The 27462-nt window shown below is 49.7% G+C and overlaps 1 protein-coding gene across 8 annotated transcripts in view; it reads right to left on the bottom strand.

Annotated features, from left to right (window-relative positions):
* Positions 1-13321: 13321 nt before the first annotated feature.
* Positions 13322-27462, bottom strand: part of RAB3IL1 (RAB3A interacting protein like 1) — a 48205-nt gene continuing 34064 nt past the window's right edge. For 3 of the 8 annotated variants that reach the window (XM_043973303.1, XM_043973305.1, XM_043973300.1), the window contains exons 5-11: positions 26118-26345; positions 23120-23248; positions 22875-22987; positions 21775-21798; positions 19192-19291; positions 18700-18766; positions 13322-15156 (exon numbers count right to left, since the gene is read on the bottom strand). In XM_043973303.1, the coding sequence (XP_043829238.1) occupies positions 15074-15156; positions 18700-18766; positions 19192-19291; positions 21775-21798; positions 22875-22987; positions 23120-23248; positions 26118-26345 (744 nt within the window). In that variant the 3' untranslated portion in view covers positions 13322-15073. Of the gene's footprint in view, positions 15157-18143; positions 18271-18699; positions 18767-19191; positions 19292-21774; positions 21799-22874; positions 22988-23119; positions 23249-23816; positions 23874-23998; positions 24152-26117; positions 26346-27462 lie in introns of all 8 variants that reach the window. The other 5 variants (XM_043973297.1, XM_043973302.1, XM_043973298.1 and 2 more) reach the window with 5 other exon arrangements.

Here is a 27462-nt window from a genome sequence, read left to right as displayed (position 1 = left end):
AGACCTTCCTGACTCCAAGTCCAGCTCTCTATCCACTGTGCCACCTAAGGACAAGAACAGAAAGGTGTGCAGAGAATAAGAGAGGTATGGAGAGAGAGCAAGACACCCCCTACCCCACAGATAAAGCCTCACTGACTCTAGCCTCAGCAGTTGTTATTGAGCCATTTCAGTCATGCCTGACTCTTGGTGACCCCATTTGGGGTTTTCTTGGCAGAGATCCTGGAGTGGTTTGCCATTTCCTTCTCCAGCTCATTATACAGATGAGGAAACTGAGGCAAACAGGGTAAAGTGACTTGCCCAAGGTCACACAGCTAGTAAATGTCAAATGCCAGATTTGAACTCAGGTTTTCCTAACTGCCAGCAGGGCACTTTATCCACTGCAGCACCACCTCGCTGCCCTGGATTCAAATTCTGCCTCTGGTGATTAATACTTGTGTGACCTCGGGCAAATCCTCTTCCCTCGCCTGATCTCAGTTTCCTTGTCTGTAAAAGTGAGGACGTTGGACACGATGCCCGAGGTCCTTGCTTCATCATAAGAGCTAATGATTACATAGCACATCAAGGGCTTCACATGTTATCTCACCTGATGAGACAAAGACCAGAGGACAGAGAAACGGAAGCAGAGACAAGAGGGAGAAGGGAGGGTGCAGTGAGGAAGGCTCATTCTTTTTTTCCCCCTTTTTTGCTTTGGGGCAATGGGGGTTAAGTGACTTGCCCAGAGTCACACAGTTAGTAAGTGTCAAGTGTCTGAGACCGGATTTGAACTCAGGTCCTCCTGAATCCAGGACCAGTGTTCTATCCACTGCACCACCCAGCCGCCCCCCCCCCCAAAGCTCGCTGTTACAGAACGATCGCGATTACTCAAGAACATGAGCCCCCATAAGGGATAAATCAGTCTTGGTCCCAGGGCAGGGGCCATGAGCTGTGACATCCCAGGATTCCCAGGAGAATGGCCATCACACAAAGGAAGTCCCTCTAGGTCTGTCTTGGGAAGGCTGCCCAAGTCCCCTTGCTTCCAGGAACAGTCCTTGGCCTGGCCTCAGTTTCCCCACTGAGTCTCAGAAAAGGGACCATGGTCCTTTGGAAGAGGGAGGCAGAAAACCGACTGCCCCATGAATGAAGGAAGAGAACCAGCCTCCCTTTGTGCAGGGTTGGGATGTAGGCTAGGGTGAACCCACCCATGAGTGCCCTGGCAACCCCCAGCAAGCCAGCTGATGCTCTGGCCTGGGCAGGAGGTGGTAAGAGGGATGGGCTTGGAGTCCAAGGAGCTTACACTCAGAGGAGTGCCAATTTTGATCTGGAAGGGAACCCTGCGCCCCCTGATTTTACAAAGGAGGAAACTGAGGCCCAGAGACCAGACCTGTCCATGGTCACAGTGGCTGAGGTGGCACCGACTCTATGTCCAGTGACCAGCAATCCTATGAATGCCATGATTAATAATCTTTTCATGGATCTACAATTATATTGATGAGGGAAGGGGGAACATTCTCTCCATTGGTGCAGATAGCAGTCCCTCCTATATAGTTGATTGTCTCTAAGGATTATGGAGGTTTGGACTCAGGGCCTTCACTGCTTGGTAGGACCTGCTGAGACCTGTACCTGCCCCCTCTGACACACCTTCAAGGGTACAGGATCACCTCCACCCCAGGATGAGGCCTCAGAGAAGGCCTTGGGGGTGGGAGTAGAAAGGTGAGAGTATTGTTGTTGTGGTGGGGGTGGTTATGGTTGTTGTTGTTGACCCTAAGAAGAAGGTTGGACAGTAGCTGGACAGCAGACTGAGCTAAAATGCTGACTCTGGCTCAAGTGGCTCTTGAAGAGAAGGGGGTTCTTACCTTGGGGTCCACAGATTCCCCAGGGGTTTGGGGAGAGACTCAGGACCTCTGTGAGCTTATCACATCTTTAGTCTCATAAACCTGGAACTGAAATGGAGCGTTTCCTTCCTTTAGACAAAAAGATTCAAGAAGAAACCCATGGGGTTCCCAGGGCTGTCTGAGAAGGTCTTTGGGCTCCTCTGCCCTGTCCCAGAAGGGGTCCATAGGCCTAAGTCCTCCCCAGTACACACACACCTATATATATGCATATACATATATACATATATACATATACACATATACATATACATACATATATATACACATATACACATACACATATACATATATATACATATATATATATATATATATATATATATATATATATATATATATATATATTGGTGAGGCAATTGGGGTTAAGCGACTTGCCCAGGGTCACACAGCCAGTAAGTGTCAAGTGTCCGAGGCTGGATCTGAACTCAGGTCCTTCTGAATCCAGGGCCTGTGCTCCATCCACTGTGCCACCTAGCTGCCCCTGCACATAGATATATTAATAATAATTAGTAATTAGTCAGTCTTTCCTCCCAAAGCTGGGCCGGCAGAAGGAAAGACAAGCTGGGAAGATACCAGGCCCTCTTCCTTCTCCCCGGTCAAACATCAGGGTAGGGGAATAGGGACCCCATCTGACTCCCTCAACAGAACTGGGGGCAGAGGCAAGGAGAAGGGGAATGTTTGTCAGTCAGCAGGCTCTCTGTGGAAGAACCGGCCACCCCTGCCCGGTGCCCCCTCTTGGAGTGCAGGCCAAGGCCCAGCTGAGCTGCTGTCAGTCAGCAAGTATTTATAAGGTAATGTCCTAGTTTGGGCCGAGCCCTGGGCTGGGGCGCTGCTTGGGGGCGGATGGGGGGGAGACAGAAGGGAGCTTATGGGCTTGTTTATTTTCTTCTCTCTGCTGAGATTAGAGCAGGGGTTGGCAGTGCCTCCACGGGTCATGCCAAGGTTCCAAGTGCACCCTGACTCTAGAGAACAGGGAGTGTGTGTGTGTGAGTATATTGTGTGTATGTGTGTATTGTGTAAGTGCATGTGTGTGAGTGAGTGCATGTGTGATGGTATGTGTGTGTGCTCAATCACTTGAGTGTGTACACACCACTCTGGCTCTCTTTCTCTCTGTCTCCCTAGGAGAGAAGAATTCAAGGCGGGTGCATCTCACCAAAAGGCCCTGGGCTGTGGCAGTGGCCACTGTTCTGCAAAGGAGAGGAAGGAAGGGACTCTGTATTTGGAGTCAGGCGACCTGACTTGAGGGGGCCCTGGGCCAGTGGCTTCCCCTTTCCAGGCCCTTTCCTGACTTGTGCCATGAGAAGCAGGACTGTTATGTTTCTTGACATCCTTAGAAGTAGATCCCTGGCATCCTGGGGTTGGGTCCTGTGATTCTAGGAGCTTTCAGGTTCCCCTTTCCCCCTCTCTCCACACCCCACCCCCAACTTAGGAAGGTAGCATGGAGTGATTAGAGGATCGTAGATTCAGAGGTTACCCGATCCAATCCCCTTGTTTTGCACATGAAGAAAATGAGTCCCCAAGAGGGGAAATGACTTGCCCAAAGTCACAAAGTTAGTGAATGGCACAGCTTGGATTCAAACCCAAATCCTCTGAGGACAAAGCCAATGGTTCTATGGGATCCCACTGGCCCTCCAGTCAGGGAGGCCCCTTGTAATGGGAGCTTGCAAGGAACCAGAAGAGAGGCCTGCTCTCCCCTTCCCTTATCACCCCTGGCTCCTCTGTGGAGGGGCCACTCCCTGCACCTGAAATTTGAAATGTACACACAACTTCTCCGGTAGTGAGAGAAGGGTCCCTGGCAGCCCTTGTGGTCACCTGAGGCCTAGGGCTGGCTCTTCCTCACATCCAGCTGGGTGAGCTCATGTGTTTGGGAGAACAGACTCTCCCGAAGGGAAGAGGGGGAAGAGGCCCAGCCAGGCCTAGATGTCTTCAGGCACCAAATGGTTGAGAGTGTGAGAAAGGAGGGAAGTTCATTTACATCCCCACCTCCCCCTTTCTGGGTGAGTTCATAGAGTGATACTGAAGAAATGCTTCTATTCCCCATGCTCTACACTTCCAGAGGTGGCAGCATCACAGATGTTTAGATTCAGAAGGCTCTTTAGAACAGAGAACAGAGAATGTCAGAGTTCAGTGGGATCCTAGAATATAGAATGTCAGAACTGGGAGGGACCTTAACTCATTTAATCCAACTCTTCAATTTACAGAGAGGGAAACAAAGTATTATAATACTGTCTCTGGGTTATTACCACAACTTGCACTATAGCACCTGTGGGTTGGGTCCCCTGAGGGCAGATGCTACTTTGGGGTATGAGGGTAACCCTAAGGGTCTGCACTCCTAGCACTTTTGCTCATGAACCCCCACCAGTGTGTTTTCTTTTGCAATCTGCCAGTAGACAAAATGACAGCAAAGCAAAGACATTGTAACAATATTGTCAAATAGCTATAAAGCATCTCCCCAATAAGTCTGAGGTGCATGCTCTCTCACAGTCACACACACTGTCTGGGGTAAGGGTGGGCAGCTCACAACTCCTTCTGTTCCAGGGCCTGGAAGCCTTTCCTCTCTTTAGAGCCCCCAGGAAGCTCTCCTTAGGTTCACTGTCTTGGCTGGGGACGGTCCTCAACTGGGTTCCCAAAGTTTTCTCATCTCTGCAGTCTGATGATCAGTGCCAGGGCTACTTCTCTCCTGACTGCATTGTCAGTTCTCATCTCCAGGTCCCGTTCCTTGAAGCTGCTTCCTCCTTCAAGCGATTGCCTTTCTGTAACTGGCTCTGTCAAGAGTATATGTTTTGGGGGCAGCTAGGTGGTGCAGTGGATGGAGCACGGGCCCTGGATTCGGAGGGACCTGAGTTCAAGTCCAGCCTCAGACCCTTGACACTTACAAGCTGTGTGACCCTGGGCAAGTCACTTAACCCCAATTGCCTCGCAAAAAAAAAAAAAAACAGTATATGTTTTTGGGGTGGCTAGATGGTGCAATGGATAGAGCACCGGCCCTGGAGTCAGGAGTACCTGAGTTCAAATCCGGCCTCAGACACTTAACTCTTACTAGCTGTGTGACCCTGGGCAAGTCACTTAACCCCAATTGCCTCACTAAAAAAAAAAAAAAGAGTATATGTTTTCTCTCCCAATGATGCCTTGAACTCTCAAACTGCTGAATGGCCTGTATCTCTTGGGTAAGTCATTGCTTGAGGCCATGGTCAATATGGGTACTTCTACAGAACACCTCTGAGCTGTGACAGCCCAGACCTAAAGCACACAGGGATAGGGCCAATATGTTTGCTCAGCCAATCCCTCTTGTTCCCTTCTGACTCAATCAGAAACTTGTTTTTGCTTTGCCAAGTGGTCCCTGGGTTTTAACACATTTCCACATCAGTACCTCTGCTATCTATTCTTTTCCCGGGTTGACATCAACTGAGTTGGGAGGGGAGGATGTGGTTTCTGACATCCAATGTCTGCACGGGAATGCACAGAACATGTCTACTAAGCGAGGTAAACCAAGTTCCAAATGCAAGGAGGCCACTTTGGCTACCTGGATATCACCGAGACTTGGCAGGACGCATCTAATAATAGCAAAGCTCTGTACAGGTGTTGTCTCATTGGAGCCTCAGAACAATCCGAGGAGGTGGGCGCTATTAATATACCCATTCTTCAGATAAGGAAGTTGAGGCTGAGAGAGACCCAAATTCACACAGCTAGTAATTATCTGAGGTCAGATTTGAACTCGGGTATTTCCAGCTCCAAGCCCACACATGCTCTTACCCACTGCACCACTCATCTGCCTCTGACTCTGAAAAGGCATAATATAATATGCCTTGGCTCACTATGCCCCCCCACCCCAGAGCCTGCATATGTCCCTCAGGGTTCTAGAGGACTGTGAGAGGTTTGTGGAGTGTATCTTCTCTGCAACCATTAGCTCCACCTGCTGTGTTCTCCCAGCCACTTTTTTTGGTTTTTTGGTTTTGTTTTGGTTTTTTTGTTGCTGTTTTTTGTTGTTGTTGTTGTTTGTTCTTTTTTAGTGAGGCAATTGGGGTTAAATAACTTGCCCAGGGTCACACAGCTAGTAAGTGTTAAGTGTCTGAGGCCGGATTTGAACTCAGGCACTCCCGAATCCAGGGCTGGTGCTCTATCCGCTGCGTCACCTAGCTGCCCCTCTCCTAGCCACTTTTGATATTAGGGGCTAGTGTCTAGCACCCCAGGTTCATTTAACTACTTAACATTGGCCAGATTTTACAATGGGATATTGACTTTGAAGATATAGGGAGGGGGGGCAGCTGGGTGGCACAGTGGATAGAGCACCAATCCTGGATTCAGGAGGACCTGAGTTCAAATTTGTCCTCAGACACTTGACATTTACTAGCTGTGTGACCCTGGGCAAGTCACTTAACCTCATTGCCCCGTGCAAACAAACAAATGAAGAAAGAAAGAAAGAAAGAAAGAAATAGATGAAGATATAGGGAGAACAAACTGAAAACATTTCGTCCAATAACTTGAGGGGGCAAGAGGCACACCCTTTCCTATACCACCTGTTTTGGGGGATAGTTTAAAGTTCAGCTTAGTGCAATTTCTACATAGCATCAGTCCCACTACATTCACATGCAAAGGCAGTGTCATTGCTGGATGAGTCTTTATCTCGGTGACCACTGGGGTACCTGGGATCCCAAGGTCATTCCCTACACCTCAGTACATTGGTTCTATACTGGCTACACTGGTGGCCCACCAAGATGTTAAGGTTCCCTCCAGACCTTCCAAACTCCGAAGGTCATAGACTTTTTTTTTCTTTCTTTTTTTTTTTTCAGGGCAATGGGGGTTAAGTGACTTGCCCAGGGTCACACAGCTAGTAAGTGTCAAGTGCTTTATCCACTGCGCCACCTAGCTGCCCAGGTCATAGACTTTTACTCCCTTCAGCAGTAGCTGGCAGCTAAGGACTTTCCTGACTTGCCTCAATAATCATTTCATTAATCAAAAGACGGAGGAACGCACTAGGGGAAACTTCTATCCTGGATCTGATTCATATCAATAAGGAATGATGGGAACCTTGAGAGGAAGGGACCACTTCATACTAGAATTTGCAACAGAGAAGGAGAGAATAGTTGGGTATAGTCTGACATGCATAGTAGATTTCAGGGGACAGCTAGGTGGCACAGTGGATAGCATTCCTGGGCCAGAGTCAGGAAGACTCATATTCCCAAGTTCAAATCTGGCCTCAGACACTTTCTTCTTCTTCTTCTTTTTTTTTTTTTTTGCAGGCAATAGGGGGTTAAGTGACTTGCCCAGGGTCACACAGCTAGTAAGTGTCAAGTGTCTGAGGCCAGATTTGAACTCAGGTACTCCTGAATCCAGGGTCGGTGCTTTAACCACTGCGCCATCTAGCTGCCCCCCGCCTCAGACACTTTTGCCTCAGTTTCCTCATCTGTCAAATGAGCTGGAAAAGGAAATGGCAAACCACTCCAGTATCTTTGCCAAAAATCCCAAATGGGCTCACAAAGAGTTGGAAATGACTGAACAACAACAACAAATAAAAGAATTGGAGGGGGCAGCTAGGTGGCACAGTGGATAAAGCAATGGTCCTAGATTCAGGAGGACCTGAGTTCAAATCCAGCTTCAGACACTTGATACTTACTAGCTGTGTGACCCTGGGCAAGTCACTTAACCTTCATTGCCCCCCCCCAAAGAAAAAGAATTGGGGTCAGAAGATTATTTTGAATCCCTGGCAAACCCCCATTGTCAGGCTTTATCCTCTCAAAGCATTTCAGGAGCTCCTCCCAACAAAACCATCAAGGAGATGTCTGGCCCAAAGTAATAAGGCTCCCCTCAGTCCCTCTTAATGCTCTTGCTTGGCATGAGAGTAAACCTGGGGATAAGAGCAAGAAGACCAGGGAAAGTCTTCGGGGTCATTAGCCAGGCTCTTAGATCCTTCGTTCTAATGCCTTTCCTTGATTGCCCATCCGTGCCAGCAACAAAATTCCTGCTCCTTGTGTAGTATCACTGTCAGTGACAAGCCATGCAGGCCTCCCGACTCATTTATTTCTCTCAAACTTCTTCTCATTAGATTTAGCTGGGCTTTCTGTCCCGTTGAGCTTTTTGGAGAGTCGGACATTGCCAGTGTCCAGGGCAGCCTCAGAATGGAATTCCTTCTAGATAGTAAGGTTCTCCAGATGCCTCTGTGCCTGCCACATGACATTGTGCACTGAGCTCCATCACATCATGTGGCCTCTGAAATGAGACCCACCCTCAGTCATAAGAGTTTGGTCTCAATATCCACTTGGAAAAAATGAAGTGGGTGCAGAATGCGTATCGTTTAGACTGGGACGCGTGGCTTCAAATGAGATGGTGTGTGTAAAACATTTTGCAAACCACAAAACATTATTTATATACTCTTATTATCATCATCAATAAGATCAGATTTCTAAAGCTATAGTATTATTGCTATCATATTTGTATGGCTACAATACATTTCTATAGTACCAAATTTGTAAAGCACTTAGCACAGAGCCCGATGCATAGTACATACTTAAAGAATGCCTGTGCCCCTCCCTTAACTATTATTGTTACTCTTATTAGTTGTATGGACAACCCACGGGACTCATCCATCAGTACTGTTACCCCAGACAGACACTATGAATGGTCATTGAGCTGACCTCACTGTTCAGTAGGAGGTGGAGGGTGGGTTGGGTGGCTTTTCACTGAATGCTCCTAAGCTTCTCCCTGAAATGAAAGCTGGTGTTTTTAGCAATGAAGTTCCTCTAGTGATGCTGTGTGGCTGCAAGGCATCTCTGAAGAATTAGAGATGATGTTCACCCAAAGGGCAATGGAGGAGCCCATCCTGCAACCTATTACAAAGAAATGTTCCAGGCATGACACTAAGGAGTTTGTCAGAGATGCCCCACTGGAAAGGGATATGGTGTGCTCCATTGGTATCTTCGTTGCTGTTTAGTTGTTTTCATCCAGGGATTGGAGGTTATGATGATGAAGAAGAAGGTTAAGGATCATAAGACAGAAGGAAAGATAGCATTATAAAAGATTATGATCAGATAAAGGAATGTCAAGCAAAGAGAGACCTAATGAGATCACTCGATGCAGAGCCTCTACAGCATGGGAAGGGTGAGTTTCTCTGGCCACAAATGTCCATAAGTGGACAGTCTATGTGTCTACTTGGGCCATGTGTGTGGTCTATTTCTTTCCATCGGTATGTACACCTCCCAGTGGCAGCATGCCAATGGTAGTGCACCAATATCGAGGGCTGTAAGCTGTGATGTCATTTGCTTCAGTCCATGTTCTTTCTGGATGGCTTAGTAAAGGTAGACATATTGGAGAGTTTGACTGAGTGCCAACCAGAGTGCTTCAAATCTGAGGCAGCTACAAACATAAAGTCACACACATGGGTTCAAACAATCAATTTCACAAGTATGCAATGGAGGAGGTAAGAATAGGCAATGGTGCCTCTGAAAAAAGATGGTGGGTCATTGTGGACTGCAAGCTCAATGTGAGTCAGCAGTGCAATATGGCAGCTAGAAAAACTAATGTGAGCTTAGGTTGTATAAATAATAACTCACATTGATATAGATAGGAGATAATACATGTAAAGCACTTTACAAGCCCTTAAGTCATATAAATGCTAGCTAATATTAGTTATTGTTACTACGATCATTATTGCATAGTGCTTTTTTTTTTAAAGTGAGGCAATTGGGGTTAAGTGACTTGCCCAAGGTCACACAGCTAGTAAGTGTTAAGTGTCTGAGGCCAGATTTGAACTCAGGTACTCCTGACTACAGGGCCAGTACTCTATCCACTGTGCCACCTAGCTGCCCCCTTGCATAGTGCTTTAAGGTTTACAAAGCACTTTTCATACATTGTTTCATTTTATTCTCATAAGAACACTGGATGTGAGGTTTGTTTGTTTGGGGTTTTTGGTAGGTTTTTTTTGGGGGGGGGCAGGGCAATGAGGGTTAAGTGACTTGCCCAGGGTCACACAGCTAATAAGTGTCAAGTGTCCGAGGCCAGATTTGAACTCAGGTCCTCCTGAATCTAGGGCTGGTGCTCTATGCATTTTACAGATTTGGAGACTGAGGCCGATAGAGGTTAAGTGATTTAGGGTTATGACAGCTAGGTTAAGATTGTAACTTGGGTCGTCCTGAGCCCACATGCAGTGCTCTACCCACTGAGATGAATTGTATTCACAGCAAGAGGGGTGATAATCTCTAATCTGCCCTGGTTAGTTGGGTTCTGTTCCAGATGTCATATTTTAAGTAGGGCATTGGACAGCATCCAGAGGAAAGCAGCCAGGATAGGGAAGGGCTCCTTAGTTATTCCATACAAAGATCAAATCAAGGAACATGGAACATTTAGCCTGGAGAAAAGAAGTCTTGGGGGAAATGGGGGCATAACGTTCAAATATTCAACCTTAAATCTTCGAAATCCAGGTCCTACCAGAGCTCTTATCATCCATCTGAGGACTAGCCTAGTCCTTCAGAGGGGCTCATTGATTGAAGCTCACTGGGCAGCCAGGTGGCTCAGTGGGTAGAGCATTGGGCCCAGAGCCAGGAAGACTCCTCTTCCTATGTTCAAATCCAGCCTCAGACACTTACTAGCTGTGTGACTCGGGGGGGAAGTCACTTCACTTTCTTTGCCTCAGTTTCCTCATCTGTAAAATGAGCTGGAGAAGGAAATGGCAAACCATTCCAGGATGTCTACCAAGAAAACCTCAAATGGGGTCACAGAGAGTAGGACACGAGTGAAAAATGACTGAACTAAAGGGCATAGGAGTTTAGGGGTCATAGCAACTTAAAAGAGTTGTGCTCTAACCCACCATGAGCATGCCATGTGCTTATCAGTGAAGGAGGGGGCCCCCATTGGAAGGAATTTAAGTCTTGCAATGATGAATGATTGGCATGCATGTCAGCCCTGACCCAAGAGACTGTTTGTTAGACTGCTACCCAAGGCATCAGCAGCAACAGTGACACATGGTTCTGTAGCTCATCGGTTTACAAGAGCTTTCCTCACAGTACCGTGGGCAGTGGGCCATGCAAGTATTATGATGCCTGTATTACAGAATAGGGGACTGGGGTCAGGGAGAGGGACCGTCTTGCCTATCATCATACAGCTAGCAGGTGTCAAAGTCAGAATTTGAACTCAGGTCTCCAGAATCCAGAGCATGACACCACAGGACTGTTGGTGGACCATACAGCTGGGTTGTTGGAGGACCAGCCTTGCTAAGTGCTCATAGTTACAGGGCAGTAAAATTTTTGGTCACAACTCTCAAGGATGACATATACAGTGACAGAGGGGTTGCAATTGACATCAGTGGACCTGTGGGAAAACCCACAACATGGAAGTTACAGTTGTGAAATAACAATGTAATGATAATTTTCTTAAATGTGGCGATCTTTGAGGTAAACAGGGAATACTTTTAGAAATCTTCACTACCTTGGGGCAGCTAGGTGGCGCAGTGAATAGAGCACCGGCCCTAGATTCAGAAGGACCTGAGTTCAAAGTCCGACCTCAGACATTTAAACACTTACTAGCTGTGTGACCCTGGGCAAGTCACTTAACCCCAATTTGCCTCACCAAAAAAAGAAAGAAAGAAAGAAAGAAAGAAAGAAAGAAAGAAAGAAGATAAGAAAGAAAGAAAGAAAAGAAAGAAAGAAAGAAAGAAAGAAAAGAAGTCTTCACTACTTGTAGAAATGCTCAGGCACACCCTAAGGGCCTGATAGCTAAGCCAGCCCCTCTCCCCTTGCTCCAAAAAAAAAGCAGGATTCCCTGAACAAAAAACGAACCCTCCTTTTCCTTCATCATCCTTGCCCCTCTGAAGTAGTGAGGATCTCTGCCACAATCTGATTCCCCAGAGCAAAACTTCCTTCCCTGGATACCACTCCCCAATATGTGTTACAGCCCCTGTTAGAATGTAAGCTCCTTGGGGCAGCTAGGTGGAACAGTGGATAGAGCACCAGCCTGGATTCAGGGGGACCTGAGTTCAAATCCGGCATCAGGACACTTGACACTATCTGTGTGACCCTGGGCAAGTCACTTAACCTTCACTGCCCTGCCAAAAAAAAAAAAAAGCAAGCTCCTTGCGGGAAGGGACTGTATTTATGTCAGCACGGTACCTGGCATACTGTAGGCATCTAATAAATGCTTAAAAAAAACTAAGTGTAGCACTTCTGACAACTTACTCTGAATCAGAAATCCAATTGAACCATTTATCCAATTCGGGACTCTGAGCCCCCACTGATGTATCTTTCTTTTTTGGGTGAGGCAATCGGGGTTAAGTGATTTGCCCAGGGTCACACAGCTAGTAACTGTCAAGTGTCTGAGGCTGGATTGAACTCAGGTCCTCCTGAATCCAGGGCCAATGCTTTATCCACTGCACCACCTTGCTGCCCCCTCTCAATATCTTTTTTAAAAATCCTACATTAACATAAGTTCAGAATTATTCATCTTCCTGCTTCTTCTTTATATATTGGTTTTGATGGTGGATTTCACAATAAAACTTGAAAGGACAACCCCAAACCCATCCCATGGTTGGAAAAAGGGGAAAGTGGTCTTAGGAGTTACAGCATTGAGACTCCAAGCCCACCTCGGAGGCAAAAGGATAGACTGGTCCATGGAGACCATCTGAACCCAACCCCCTCCTTTTAAAGATGAAGCATCTGTGGCCAGATAAGTTACTTGATTGAGGTCAGATAGCTGGTAAACACACCCAGGATTTGAACTCAGGACTCTCTAGGTTTAGAAGTCAGTGTTCTTCCCTGTACCATCCACACTGGGCACCCTAAGCAGACCTCTTCTTTTCTGCCAGAGAAATCTGGCAGAGTTCCCTGGGCTCTGCTTCAATCCTTCAGCCAAATCCTTCATCCAAGGGTGGATGAAGAAGATACAGTTTCTTCTTTGATTCTCAGAAGTCCTACAAGAAACTCCTCAGTCTTTAGCAATAAATCCTTCCTTTATTAAATAGAGATTTGTTACATTTCATTAAAAAGGAAACTAGAAGTGAGCCAGGAGAAGATCTGAGTCCAGAACAGCCCCAGACCACGAGGGCTGGTGGGAGAGGGAGGTCCCTTAGGGGCAAGGGGCCTTCAAAGGACCACTAGACTATACCCACTCTCCCCCTTTCAGGCACTCACAAGATTCCCCACAGTCTAATGCTGCCTGCCTTCTCTCCCACTGCACCACCCAGAGCCCATCCTCTAAGGGGACGTTCTCCCACACCCACAGACTGGTGCCAGGGGGCACAGGGAAGACACCTTTGCATATCTGAGGAAGCCCCCATCATTCCAGAAACAAAAGCTCTGAGCCCCCAGATTCTGGGGAAAGGCACTCCAGAAGGAGGATATGGCCCTTCCTCCCCTCCCCTGACTCCTCCAGGGTTGGCAGGGCCCCCTGAATGGAATGAGACAGGTGGGAAGCCTCTGAGCTCAGGCTATATGGGCCCAACTGCCTCTAAGGGTGTGGTGTGTGGTGGGGGGGGAGAGCGTGGGGAATTACAGGAATGGGAGATGGTGCTAACGCCGGAGATTATACAGGAAACCCATTGCATTGTCAGAACAGGTGGCCACCCTGCCTCCTGGCTGGGGAGGGGTGTTTGGAGCTTGGAGGTTCACCGTGCCAATCCTTTTAGTCAAGCAGCTTGGCAAGTGCTTCTGATCCTGGGGGCATCCTGTTGGGGGGGGGTTTCCAGGCCACTAGACAACCTTTGCTGGCCCCCCAGCAAACCTCTCACTAGACTACCCCCCAAGCCTTTCAGCTTAATCTCACTCAGTCCCCTGATGGGGCCAAGCCCCTTTTAAATTTCTCAAGGAAAGTAAGTGTCCTATTAAAGGTAAAACAGTGGAGCCAGCTTATGGGAAATATCTGCCTTCCCTTCCCCTCACCCCCACTCACCCCCCCACACACACACACACAGCTCAGCTTGGCTCTCCTTTGTCCTATAAGCTTGTCCAATGGTATGTCGATAATTTCCAGCTTGGAATGATTGTCATTCAGGGAAGCCCAGAAACAGGGATGGCATTCCCAACTTAGAGACATGTCCCATGATAGCCAGAAAAGAGAAGAGTTTTCTTGGGGGTGAGGGTGGTTATTAACCCTCGACTGGCAAGTTTTTCTGGCTGAGATCAGGGCTGCCACCCAAAGCCCTATGAAAGGTGTGATAGGTTGAAAGGTCCAGCAACACACTAATGGGGAGAGGGCACATGAGACCCCCCTCTGTCTTAAAGGGAGAACCACCCCCATCACTAGTGGGGAGAGGAGGATGGCCTTCCACCCACCAGTCACACCAGGGGCTGGCTGGCTGCTGCCTGAGATTTCCACATCTCGTCCCTTGCCCAGGCCAGAGTCTGACATAAGAGATGCTAGGGGCAGTCAAGGGGATGAGGGCCTGGGAGGTGAGTGCCCAATGTGAACCTGGGAAAAAACCACAGTCGTTCCTTCCCTTCCAGGCTGAGCTCCCCCACTTGCTGGTGAAATGTCTGGAAAAGTTTTTCCCCCAAGGACAAAGAAGAGTCTGGGGTTAAAAGGACCAGGAAGACTCTGGACCAGGGAACTACTTCCACAGCTGAAAGAACCAGGAGCACACCACAAGGGGGCACTGCTTCCCACTGGCCATAGACAATGATGATACTAGTCGGTCTTGGTCACTGTCCAGAAGTGATATGCAACTTACAGGAGCCTTGCTGTCCTGCTTTGTATGTAGGGTCGGGGGGGGGGGCAGGACAAAAGGCCCCGGCTATTTTCCTGAGCTCAAACACAAGGCGCCCTCTATGACTTTTTCCTTTGGTGGAGGTAGGTCCTGAGGCTGGACACCTCCCCTCCGGAAAACCAGAGATGCCCTCCACCCCATCATCACCCCACGGGCCACGAAGCCTGCAGGCTTTGTTCTTGTTGATCAGATTTTTTTTTTTCTTCTTTTGGAAAATTCACTGCAACAGTTGGTAGAAGCAGCAGAGTGCCCAGTAAGTGGCTCCTCTCGGAGCCCGGGCCTTGGAGCCCAAGATCCCTTCTGAAGGGATCCACTCCTCTCTGCACCCCTCCTCCCCCTGCAGGGTTTTCCCCAGGGTCTCCTTGCTGGTAGCAGCCCCCCGTGGTAAAACCTTCCGAGGACGGAGACCCCTCCATCATGTCCTTCTGCCTCAATCAGAGCAGTCCCCAGCCCAGCGGCCCTCTCCCACAACTGCATGTCTATCTGTCTCCCTGGAGCGCTGACCCCGGCCTTGGCGCTAAGCCTCATTCGGATAGAAGCCCAGCTTGGCCAGGGACATCTCCTTCCGGAGCCTCATGATCTCCCAGAAGATCAGTTCCACTGAAAGACAGAAGAAAGGAGAGACTGAGTCAGGCTTTGACTAGGAGAGCCCAAAGCACCTTCCCCAATTCTGCCCCCCCTCCAATTCTCTCCTCCCATGATCCCTCAAAGCAGAAGTAACAGTTCAAAATCCTATAAAATGCTAAGGTTTATTACATTAGAGACCTGTAATGGAGTACAAGGAGCCTGTCTGATCCCATTGTACAGGTGAGAAAGGGGAAGTGGACTGACCAGAGTCATTCTGACAACTGCTAAATATTAGGGCCATTGGGCTGGTGCTTCCAGGGACACAATTCAGAGCAACATCAGCTTTAGGGCTGGAATTGGGCTGAGAGACCCTCTCCCCACCCGCCTCCCTTATAAATGGTTCCAGTTCAAGTTGGGAGGCAGCCTGGTTCAACAGAACAAGCCCTGGCTCTGGAGTCAGAGGACCTGGGTTCAAATCCTGCCTGTGAGGTTTACAATCTGTGTGACCGCTTCCCGGGGCCTTCCTTTCTCTTCTGTCAAAGGGAGGGGTGGGAGCAAATGACCTCTGAGGTTCCTTCCACTCCGGACTCAAGCCTAGGCCATCCGACTCTGACTAGAGCTCATTCTACTAAGCCTGGCCGCCATGTTCTCTGAACATCTGGAGCACACTTTCTGAAGAAGATTAGCTTTCTGTTCCCATGTCACACCTGCTAATGGTCCCTCCCCCAACCCAGTAGAATGTAAGCTCCTTGAAGGTAGGGACTGCTTTAGTTTCATGGATTAGTCAATTTGGTATTGTGGGATTAATGGGATCCCAAGCCCGGGATCTGGCATGTGTAGATGGGTACATCCAGACCTGTGAGTTCATCATGGTAAGGAACTCCTGGTGTGGAGAGCCCTTCCTACCATGCAGACTGGCCTCTCAGCTGGACCTTATAGTCTTAGAGACTAGAGCCCTAAAAAGGTCGCCTAAACAGTATGTGGGTGCAAGGTGGGGCTTGAACCTAGTTCTTCCTGATGTCAAGGTTGGCCTTCTATTCACTAAATGTTAGGCCACTTGACCTGCTTCTCTACCCTGCACTTAGTAACCACTTTATGTCTGCTGATTTCATTTGGGCCTCACTCCTCCAATCTGTAAAATGGGAGATCTGGGCCAGATTACCTCTCTGAGGTTCCCTTGGCTCTATTTAATGCTATGATTTAGAATCATTTTGAATTATTGTGCCCCCAGAACCTTTCTCACTAAGCTATCCACAGCAAGCTCTTTCTAAATGCTACAACTGAATTTTCACCTCCAGGCAGCAGCCATCTTTGAATGCCTACTATGGGCTTGGCATAGTGTGGGACACTGAGGGAGACTTGCAGACCACAGAAATGGTCCCTTGGCATTTTAGCTGGGGGGGGGGGGAGAACAGCACCACTAGAACTACTTGGCCCCCAGGGGCCTGCTTTGGGGCCAAAGACCCCAGTCAGATAAATTTTCCTGGACCAGACATGGGAGTCAGCCTGGCCATGCTCAGGGGAGAGTGAAGAATCTGGCTGGACTAGAGGGGAGAAGAGTTTGCAGGTCCCTGGACACTGGTCCCGGGAGTGTGGGCACCCAGGAGAGCCCCCTGAGCAGGAGTGGGACAAGATGATGACATCTGTGCACTAACAATGATTATATTCATCATAGTGATAACAAGGGATATTTCTGTCACTTTAGGGTCTGTAAAGCACTTTCCATGTCATCTGACATGGACAATCATTAAAGTAACTACTATTCTAAATCCCATTTTTTAAACCCAACTTGTGCTTTCCTTTTTACAGGGAGCACCCCAAAAATGATCTTCTGCCAGTGCAGGTGGGCACCTTTTCCCCAATTTCTGGCTTTATAGAATGTCTCCTGGGGGCGTTGAGAAATTAAGGGATGTGCCTAGGGTCTCCCAGACAGCACGGTTCAGAGGCAGGACTCTCAGGCTGACCTTAACTACCTTCTCCACCTCCATTTTACAGATGAGAAAACTGAGGTTCAGAGAGGTGTTTGGCCCAGGGCAGAGTTTGAACTCAGGTCCTCCTCACTCACTCATCTCCAAAACCTGATTGTCGGCCCTAGCAGGGCAGGGACTATCTCTCATGCTTCTGTCTCCCAGTCAGTCAGACATGGAGCTGAACTCTCAGGCCAACTGACAGTGAGCGGTCAAGTTAGAGATCCTAGAAAGGACCCTCCATTTCTCTGAGCCTCAGTTTCCTCCAATGTAAAATGAGACATAGATTAGACGAGGTGCTGTCCAAGGTCCCTCCCTGGCCAAATGATTCAAATGATTCTAAAGTCCAAAAGCAAGGCTTGTGGGCTTGGGCCTTTGTCCACTGCTCCCCAGGCCTGGGTTCTTGGTCTGCCAAAGGGAAAGTACAATCTGTCTCCCCCCAGCTCCTTAAGACTGTAAGTCTTTCCCACAAGCACAGAGAATACAGTCAGCACATTTGTTTTCTCCCTGGCTGGAGAATACACCTGGCTCCCCATAGCCCACATTCCATCTCACAGAGTCCTTCAAAGCACAGCTGGGCCACCCCATCCTAGCCATTTGACATGCTCTCCCTCTGAAATGACTTTGTACCCATTGTGTAAACCTTTGCTCGCATCACCCTTGGAGAAGACAGAAAGCCACTTAAGAGAAGCCCTTCAGTTGCTCTGTTTGAGGGCTGGAGCTCCCAGAACCAAGGACAGTGCCTGGTGCAAAGGAAGGATGTGCATAGCCTGGGTCTGTCCCCTGTCCCCTTTAGCTTCTGCTGGGGCAGACGGGAGCAACTACTGGGCAAAGTACAGTCTATAGTTTGGGGGACTTGCCTAGGGTCACAGAGCCTGTGTAAGGCAGACTTGAACCCAAGTCTTCCTAACTGTTTACTCTTCCTCCCTGCCTTCACCGAGTAAGGCACTTCATGTTTGCCGAATTGAACTGAACTTCCTAGTGAGGCAGGCAGTGTAGATGTTATTGATCCTATTTTATAGGTGAGCAAACTGAGGTTCTGAGAAGCTGTACTTAATTGGATGGGGCATCCTTGGTGAAGAGAAAAGATCTCTGGAATCAGGAGCCAGGCCTGGCTTGTCGTTTTCCAGATGGGTGATAGGTGACTTCAAGTGAGGCAGGTAGGGGGCAGGGTAGTGCACTGGAAAGAAGACCAGGTTTGGCCTCAGTGAACCTGGGACCAAATCCTGGCCCTCCCACTGATTACCTGTGTGACTTTGGACAAGTCACTCCCTCTGGGCTTTAGTGTCCTCATCTGCATTGGATTGGATAATGATAGCTAGCATTTATACAGGACCCACTATGTGGCAGGGACTGTGCTATGGATTTTTCAGATGTAATCTCATATTACATCTAAGGTCTTTTTCAGCACTAAACCTGATCCTTCTCTGTGCCCCAGTTTCTTCATCTGTAAAATAAAAGCACTTCCTGTCCCCCTAACCTAGGAAGGTGGGGGAAGAAAGACTGAGGAATTGACTGCAACCAAGGGCAGGACCCATGTGCTCAACCTGATGTGCGCTGGCCACCAGGGGGCAACCCTGTCCACTCGCCAACCAGCCCCAGCTCTCACCGTCCTGCCGCACCAGGCCCTGCTGGATGTAGCGAATGTAGGTGAAGAAGTTACAGACTGCTGTGATCTGCAGGGAGACAGGAGGGAGAGGGGATGGACGTAAGGGTGAGGCCATGGGGGGTGGGAAAATCCCCTTCCACTCCCATCATGGCAGAAAATGGGGGCCCCATGGCCTCCGGGATCCCCGCCAACACTAATTCTACGTTCTATGACCCCAGGTCCTTTGTTCTGAGCAATAGACCAGCACAAGTGCTTATTCGCACCAGCTGCCGAGGGTCCCGCTACGGTGGGACACTAACTTGCTTGGAGACCCTGGACAAGGGCCTCTCTGGGCCTCAACGTCCCCACCTGTGAAATGGTATCTACCATCCCTTCCAGCTCGGACCTTTGGTGATCTGTTCTAAGGCGCCCCCTCCCGGTTCAGACATCCCATGTTCTGAGGCCAGCATCCCAAGCTGGAGAGCCCAGGAGCCCGGGAGCCAGAGGACTCACCCTAGCCCTGCAGGATGGAGAGATGTAGTAATAATTCTCAGAATCGCCCAGCCTGATGCGGTGTCGGCAAGTCCGAGACAAACCACTGAGCGCGCACTTCCTGGGGGAGGCAAGGCAGGGAGATATGAGGGAGGGGTTGACTCTGGAGGAGAGGAAGAATGGGGGTGGAGCAGGAGAGGGGGGCTGGCGGAGAGGAGCTTACACCTGGGAGGCTCCAGCCATCCCATCGATTGCCAAGGCTTTGTCAATTCTAGCCCCGGCAGACTTGCTAAGAGACTGGGGGAAGGGGGAGTGGGGGACAGACGCCAGAGTGAAGATGTTAGGTGTTACTAGGATGGGAGAGAAGCAGAGCCCTGGGCCGTCAGCCTGGGCCTCTGACCCCTCTGCTCCCCCATCTCGTTAGCTTGGAAATGCCCACCCACACATATAGGCACACAGGCATCAGGAAGAAGCCTGGGTGTGAATCCAGGCAACATCACAGCCTCCAGCCCCCAGAACACCCCCCCCACTCCCCACCACAGTCTTCTCTTACCCCAAGGTCTCCTCCTCTGCCTTTCTACGTAGAGAGATAGACTACACACACACACACACACACACACACACACACACACACACACACACACACACACACACACAAAACAAAGACTTGGAGTCTCCCCATCTCACCCAGGCTAAAAGTGCACCTTACTGTGATCATTGTGGATCTGTTTGCCTTCAACCTGGTCAGGTCCCGCCTGCTCTCAGGGGCTCCCCATGGTGGTGCAGACACCTCATGGGCTCAGCTCCATGTAGCTCAGAACTCCCAAGGCCAGGCAATCCACCCATCTCAGCCTCCCTAGTAGCAGGAATTCCAGGCACACCCTCCCCCCTTCCCCTCTGCCTCTCTCACCAATTGGGGGAGGGGCTATAGGTGCCCCCTTCATCAAAAATTATTCCTTGAAACCTCCCCCCCTCAACCATCTCACAGTAATTTTCACGATGCCATGTTCCAGGACTATCCTGAGCTCTTCCCCATTAGACTGTAATCTCCTTGAGGGCAGCCCCACCCATCCACCCTGATTCCTGGGTATCTTTTCTGTCTAGTGCCCAGAAAAGTGACTTAATTAAAATAAAACTCTTTTTTTGGATAATCCTTCTGGCCCAGGGGGCCAGCCATGGTCTTGGCAGCCAGCCCAGGGAGGGCTGTTTGTGGTCTCATTCCCTGATCCCCCTGAGCACAGCCAGTCAGTCCTGTGGTCAGTCCTCAGTTGTACAAGTCTAGAGCTACATGACCCTTGACACAAGGCTTTCAGCTCAGGGAAGCTTTCTGCATTCATTTTTCCCCAAGAGGCAGCATGACATATCCAGAGCACTGATCTCACGAATCAGGAAGACCTGTATTCAAATCCTGCCTCAGACACTTACTAGCTTTAAGTCCCTCATCTTTAAAATGAGGAAGTTGGATTTGATGGCCTTTGAGGTCCCCTTTCTGGGTCAAATTTATGATCCTATGACAATTCACACACACAAACACACACCTCCCAGTTCCAAATAGAAAATTAGTATTTTCTTGATTTTTGAAAAAGTGAATGTTGAGTAACATCATGTAGAAGGAATGTTCTCTCTCTCTTTTTTTTTTTTGTGAGGCAATTGGGGTTAGTGACTTGCCCAGGGTCACACAGCTAGTAAGTATCAAGTGTCTGAGGCCGGATTTGAACTCAGGTACTCCTGAAGCCAGGGCCGGTGCTCTATCCACTGCGCCACCTAGCTGCCCCCAGAAAGAACATTCTTAAAAGAGCCAAGATTTCATGCTGAGATGACAGCATGGTTTAATAACAAAAGTCTCTGAACTTGGAAGTTAGGAGAAACTCAGGTTCAAATCTCAGCCCTTGTTCTTCAACTCTACCTCCCCTTCAAGACTCAGTTCTTTGGCTATCTCACACACAGGCCCTGAGATTGTTAGTGCTCCTCCTATCCAATTATTTTGTTTTGTTATTTATAGATATTCCATATTAACTCATCTGTGTACATCACACACTGGATGCCATCTCCCATCTCCTTGCCTTTGCATCAGCTGTTCCTCACACCAGGTGTGCACTCCCTCCTCACATCATCTCTCAAAATCCCTAGTTTCCTTCAAAGCTTAACTTAAGCTTGATCCGCCCCCCTCCCCAGCCAGTGCCTTTCCCCCCAAATCACCTCAGATCAATTTAATATCTATAGACATCAATATTGATATTGATCTATACACACTGTGTTTCTCTTAGCTAAACTATAAAACCATTGTGGGCCTCTCCGTTGTGACACTTGTCTATATGTCCCAGTATTGGGTACCTGGGATCTGGTGGGTATTTTAGATGCTTGTTAGTTAAACGATGCCTTTTTGTTAAAGTGAAATGTATGCCCCTCAAGAGCAGGGGCTCTCTTGCCATTGTATTCCAGTGCCTGACATGCAGCTGGCATTAATGCCGGCTGCATGATGAATGGGCGCCAGAACCAGAGGTTTTGGGTTGAGCCTCCCAGAGCCTCTAGAGAGCCACTAACAGACCCCAGGTTAGTGAAGGGTTAAGGGGATTTCGTTTGGGGCAGCTCAGCACCACTTACGTCATGATCTGGGCCCGGAAGCCACTGTGGGAGAGAGAAAGGGAGAGAAAGGACACTGAGTCAGGGCTGGGCAAATGGCAGGGGCCTGGGTGGTGATGGGGTGGGGTGGGGTCAGGGCTGGAATATCTAAGAAGGTGGGAGGGGCTGGAAGCCAGCAGGGGCAATAACTTGTGGCCTGACTGTGGGCCTCAGAGGATGAGGCAGGAGCTCTGGGGCTTACTGGCTGAATGACCTTGGGCAAGTCATATCCCTACTCTGGGCCTCAGTGATGCCCACTGGCTGGATGACATCTCAACTCCCTTTTGGTTCTAAATCGAGGCTCCTGGGAGCTCAAGGACCCTTCCACTTCTGGTTTTCTGTGGGTAACACAGATCCTGTGCCCGGAAGCAGCAGCTGTTGAGAAATGGGAAATTCCTGGACTGCACTCCCGTTTTCATGAAAACAGGAAGGTCTATGTTTCCGGGAGCCACTGGCTCGAATCCTCAGAGAGGGGTATTTCTCAGAGCAGAAACCCTCCACTATGTGCAATTGCACACACATGCCCACGTCACACACATGCACACATACATGCACATCCCCTCAAGGTCCTGAAAATCACAGCTTAAAGAGGCAGCTGAGGGAGAATGATGGATTTGAAAGCCAAAGTCCTGGATTCTAATCCTGACTTTGTCAAACATTGCATATGAGACCTTATTTTAAAATAAACTCATTTTTAAATGGGGGGATGGGGGGGTGGGGAGACAGATAACCTCTGAGGCTTCTCTCAGCCCTAGCAGCTCCATGCCCATATACAAAGAAAAAAAACTGACTGAGAGGAGTAAGCCTCAGTCTGCTGGGACCCAGGACAGGCGTAATCAATCCTCAGCTCCCACTGACTTCTGGACTGGCAAGCTGGCACAAATGACCGCAGCCCCCACCCCAGGTCCCTAAGTGAGGCCCAGGAAGGAAAAGGCAGCCCAGGGAAGGAGGGAAGCTCAGCTGGTGGGCCAGGTGGGCTTCTAGGAGGGAGCTGCTCAGGGCAGGAGAGGAGGGGATGTGCGAGAGGGAGGAGACGGCACCAGGTGTCAGGGCAGCTGGGGGGGGGGGCCGAGGCTTCTTACTTGGGTCCGCCACACTCGATTGCAGACACCTTCACCACAGGGAGGGCCTGGGAGGCCACAGGCTCAATGGTCAGGGTGTTTTCCTCCACAGCCACCCGAACCAGCTCTGAAAGCTACGAAAGCCCAGGACACGCTGTCAGTCGGGGGCAAGAGAGCGGGAGAGAGTTCCTCTCCCCACGCCTTCCCCCCTCAAGCCACCAACCCTAGCCCGGGCCAAGGGCCCTGATTCTCCTCCCCCACCTCACCTCTTGTTTGGTGAAGTCCAAGCAAGGGCCCACATCCTCCCTGTAAATCCTCTCCAGGAAGGGACAGCTCTTATCCAGAGTGGGGGCCTCCTTCCAGGCCTGGAACTCAGCAAACAGGACAGTGTCTACCTGAAAGGGGCCAAGGTGGGTAGGGGTGAGAGACCGACCCAGCACATGGGGGGCAGGGCATCGGTCTGGGCTTCTCTGGCCAGGGCCATGCAGGGGACACATCTGGAGCAGGAGAAGCAGTTTATTTGGGGTGGGGGCGTCTCACAGCCCTCAACAGGCTGGCAGCTCCAGAAATCCCTGGGAATGAGGGCTAAGCACCCCGCCCCCGCCCAGGGCCAAGGGTCACCACAATCTGTGGAGATACTCCCAGGAAGATTCTCCAGACACATGAATTCTATGTCTCCTCGCCTCTACCACCAGACTTTAAACCCATTGCAAACCTGCAGCTCTGGGCCCAAGTACACCTCGTGCCTCTGCCCATCATTAGAACTAACAAGTGAGAGAAATAATCCCAAAGGTCAGAAAAAAAAAGTTGACCCACTTGGGATATCTCACCTGAAGGGCAATGAGGACCCAGAGAGAGGCTGTGACTTGCTCCAGGTCAGGGTCAGAGCTGGGCAGAGGAGCCTGATCCTTTGCCTTCCAGGGCTCTGTCTGTCCCTCCAGGGCACAGAGAAAACCTGCTCACCTCCCAGTGCCTCGTATGTACAGAGGTGACCAGAGAGAATGTCCCCAATGCACTGGGCTGAAGAGAGAGAGAAGCTGCTGGTCTCCATGGGTAGTGGGGAGAGAGAGAGGCCATGGCAAAGCCCTGCCAGGACTGGCTGCCAAGAGCTGTCCCCAGGAGCCCGCCCTCCAGGGAACTGTTACCTGCCAAGAAGAGGAGGAGGAAGAGGAAGAGGAAGAGGAAGAGAAGGAAGGAGATTCCGAGGCCAGGGTCTGCCAGCCTGGCTCGTAAGTGATGTGGATGGCCTTCCCAGGGACGATGCATAGGAGTAAGGAGAGGAGGGTGGGCACCTCAGGCTGGACAGGAGCAGAGGGAGAGGAGGGAGGAGCAGGAAAAGGCAGGGACAGACAGAGAGAACAACGGAGATTAGTGTCCACACTCAGCAGCCAGTACCCTGCCCTCCTCTGTCGTGACTGGCCTGGGGAGCCCAGAGATTTTATTTGTTTTGGTTTGTTTTTTTTGGTGAGGCAATTGGGGTTAAGTGACTTGCCCAGGGTCACACAGCTTATAAGTATTAAGTGTCTGAGGCTGGATTTGAACTCAGGTCCTCCTGACTCCAGGGCCGGTGCTTTGTCCACTGCACACCTAGCTGCCCCTGCCCAGGAGATTTTAAACAGGGGCCCGTCACCCTGCTCGCCTCTTCTCTGGGGGCAACACCCTGGTACGCCCAGAGACCCTGCTCAGGCCACCCCAAGCGAGCTGGAAGTCGAGAGCCCAGATTCCCAAACCAAAGGTCTCCCACCCAAGGAAAATCAGCCCAATGTCTGGGAAGAGCCGGATTTAGAGACTCTAGGGAGACGTGGTCTTGGTTTTAACACCTAATTAGCTGTGTGACCCCGGGCAATCACTTAGCTCTGACGTTCCCACTTGGAGGCTGGAGAGAACAAGGCTTGGACTCTCTCCCCACCTGATTCCCTGATGCTCTGGCTGCTCATGAGCTTCTCCTTCCTCAAATGATCTTGCCTTTGTTTATCTGTAGCCGTGCTGCATCCCCAAAGACGGGGACAATCTCATCTCTATCTTGTGTCCATAAATGTGTCTGCTTAGTTGAATTTGTAATAAATGCGGCAGACTGGGCAGCCCATAGACCTCTTGGGATTGTATCTGCTGGAGGTGACCAAGAGGGAGACTGTACGCAGCTTAGGGCCATCTTCAGACAGGAAGGTCGCTTGGGAATGCCATCTCACGAGTGGCTCAGGTCAGTAGGCATGACTTCCATGTCTCTATTGCAATGGGTTTCTTTTCAGGGGTTGTAGAACCTTAGAACCTAGAACTTTAAACCTCTTAAAACCTTAGGGTTTCAATGCTAGCATTTCCATTTACCTCTTGTGTGGCCTCAGGTAAGTCAGTGGATTTCTCTGAGCCTTTGTTACCTCTTAAGAGAAAAAGCATGTCACAATGGACAGAGGGCTGGATTTGAGGTCAGAAGCTTGGGTTCAAATCCCACCATTACTTACACCTATGTGAACTTCAGCCAGCCCCTCCCCCTCTCTAGGTCTCAGTTTCCTCATGTGTAAAATGAAGGGGTTGGTGGGGCAGCTAGGTGGCGCAGTGGATAGAGCACTGGCCCTGGAGTTGGGAGGACCTGAGTTCAAATCCAGCCTCAGACACTTAACACTTACTAGCTGTGTGACCCTGGGCAAGTCACTTAACCCCAATTGCCTCACCAAAAAATACATACATACATACATACATACATACATAAATAAGTAAATAAATGAATAGATAGATAGATAGATAGATAGATAGATAGATAGATAGATAGATAGATAGATAGATAGATAGACAGACAGACAGACAGACAAATGAAGGGGTTGGTTACACTGGACTACATGACTTCTGGCAGGGTCCCTTACTATTCCCAAATTGAGGAGCTGGACCAGGTGGGCCCACACACTTAGAGATTCTGAACTGGGAAGGGACCCAGGAATCCATCGTAGTCTAGCTTTTTGCTTTTTATAGGGAAGGAAGCTGAGACCCATAGAGTGACTTTTCCAAGGTCATACATCATACAGGAGGAAGCAAATGGCAGCTCCAGGATTCAAATTCACTTTCTCTGACTAAATTTCACTTCTTTCCCTTCCAACTCAAAAGCCAAAGACCTGATCCTTGGGCTCTTGGTCTCTCTAGCCTCTGGTTTCTGCCTCCTGTGGTGGGTCCAAAGCCCCAGAACGGAGCTTGGAAGCACCATGGAGCCAGTGGCATATACCCAGACCAATGGGAGGGATCTCTGAGCTCCTTGACATCCCTGCCCTCACTCACCTCTTTGCACTCGTGGCCAATGGGCTCAAAGGAGATGCTGTGGCCGGTGGCCGGGCAAACAGCCGGGCAGAGAGTGCTGCTGGTGCTCTTGTTGCGAGCGTGTCCCTTCCGGAAGACGGCCTTGGATGGGCTCAGGAGCTGGGGGTGTAACTCGCGATTGGGCGAAGATGGGGTAGAAGTGATCACCAGGGCCTTCAGCGCCGTCACCTCAGCTTGTAGCATGTCGATCTGGCCAAAGGAAGAGCAAGGGTCAGTGGTCATGCCTGCCCACCTCCCTTAGCCCAGAGCCCCCAGACAGAGAAAACACTCAGGATCCTTGGGCCAAGATGGAAAGCACCTCCCACGCCATCTTGTACATGTTACAGGTAAGAAAACTGAGGCCTGGGGAGTTTAAGAGGAGGAGACACTGGAGAAGACAAAGAAGTGACCAAGGTTGCCATCGCCCCTACCACCATAAAATCAGAAACTTAAGAAATGGAAAGACCTCAGCAGCCACTGAGCCCAACCCATCCCTAAAAACGAATTCCCACCACATAGTGACCAAGAAGGGGAAACTGAGGCTCTGTATGAAGACCTCCAAAGAGGGGGAACCTCCCTAAGAACCCCATTCCACTGTGGGATGCTCCATGTTGTGAGCACATCAAGCCTAAGTTGGAGTCTTGACCATTTCCACCCATGACTCCTGGTTTTCCCTCTGGGGCCAAGCCCACCTAAGTTGATTCTTCTCCCATAGGCCAGCTGGATTCTGGAAGACAGTTGTCATCCGCCCCTCCCCCACCCCATCTTCTCTCCTTCAGGTAGTTCTTTCAACTGATCCTCAGTTGTGGACAAAAGGCCTTTCCCCATTCTGGATGCCTTCCTCTGGATAGGCTTCAGCTGACCGCTGTCCTTTCCTAAATGTGGTATCCAGAAAAACAAAAAAAAACCCTTCCTGCAATCATACCTGGGGGCTTTCCTTCAGTCCCTTCAAGCCCCTGAGCACTTGGTGGATTCCTCAGTACAGACTTATCACAGTCTTTAAAGGGACATTGACAACTTCATGAACTTTTGGCCTCTCCCCTCACCCTTGGTCTCTGGGGGCCATTCCAGACAACGGGATCCCCTAAAAGAGTTTTGGAAAAGAACGTTCCGGGGGCAGCTAGGTGGTGCAGTGGATAAAGCACCGGCCCTGGATTCAGGAGGACCTGAGTTCAAATCTGGCCTCAGACATTTGACACTTACTAGCTGTGAGACCCTGGGCAAGTCACTTAACCCTCATTGCCCTGCAAAAACAAACAAACAAACAAAAAACCCCAGAACCGTTCTCACATCCTCAGACAGGGAAGCTCTTCTCTGAGGCTGGGAT

This window comes from Dromiciops gliroides, chromosome 6 (assembly GCF_019393635.1).
Source record: "Dromiciops gliroides isolate mDroGli1 chromosome 6, mDroGli1.pri, whole genome shotgun sequence".
NCBI lineage: Eukaryota > Metazoa > Chordata > Mammalia > Microbiotheria > Microbiotheriidae > Dromiciops > Dromiciops gliroides.
The sequence above is the reverse complement of the archived record's forward strand: the minus strand, read 5'-3'. Positions and strand labels throughout refer to the sequence as shown.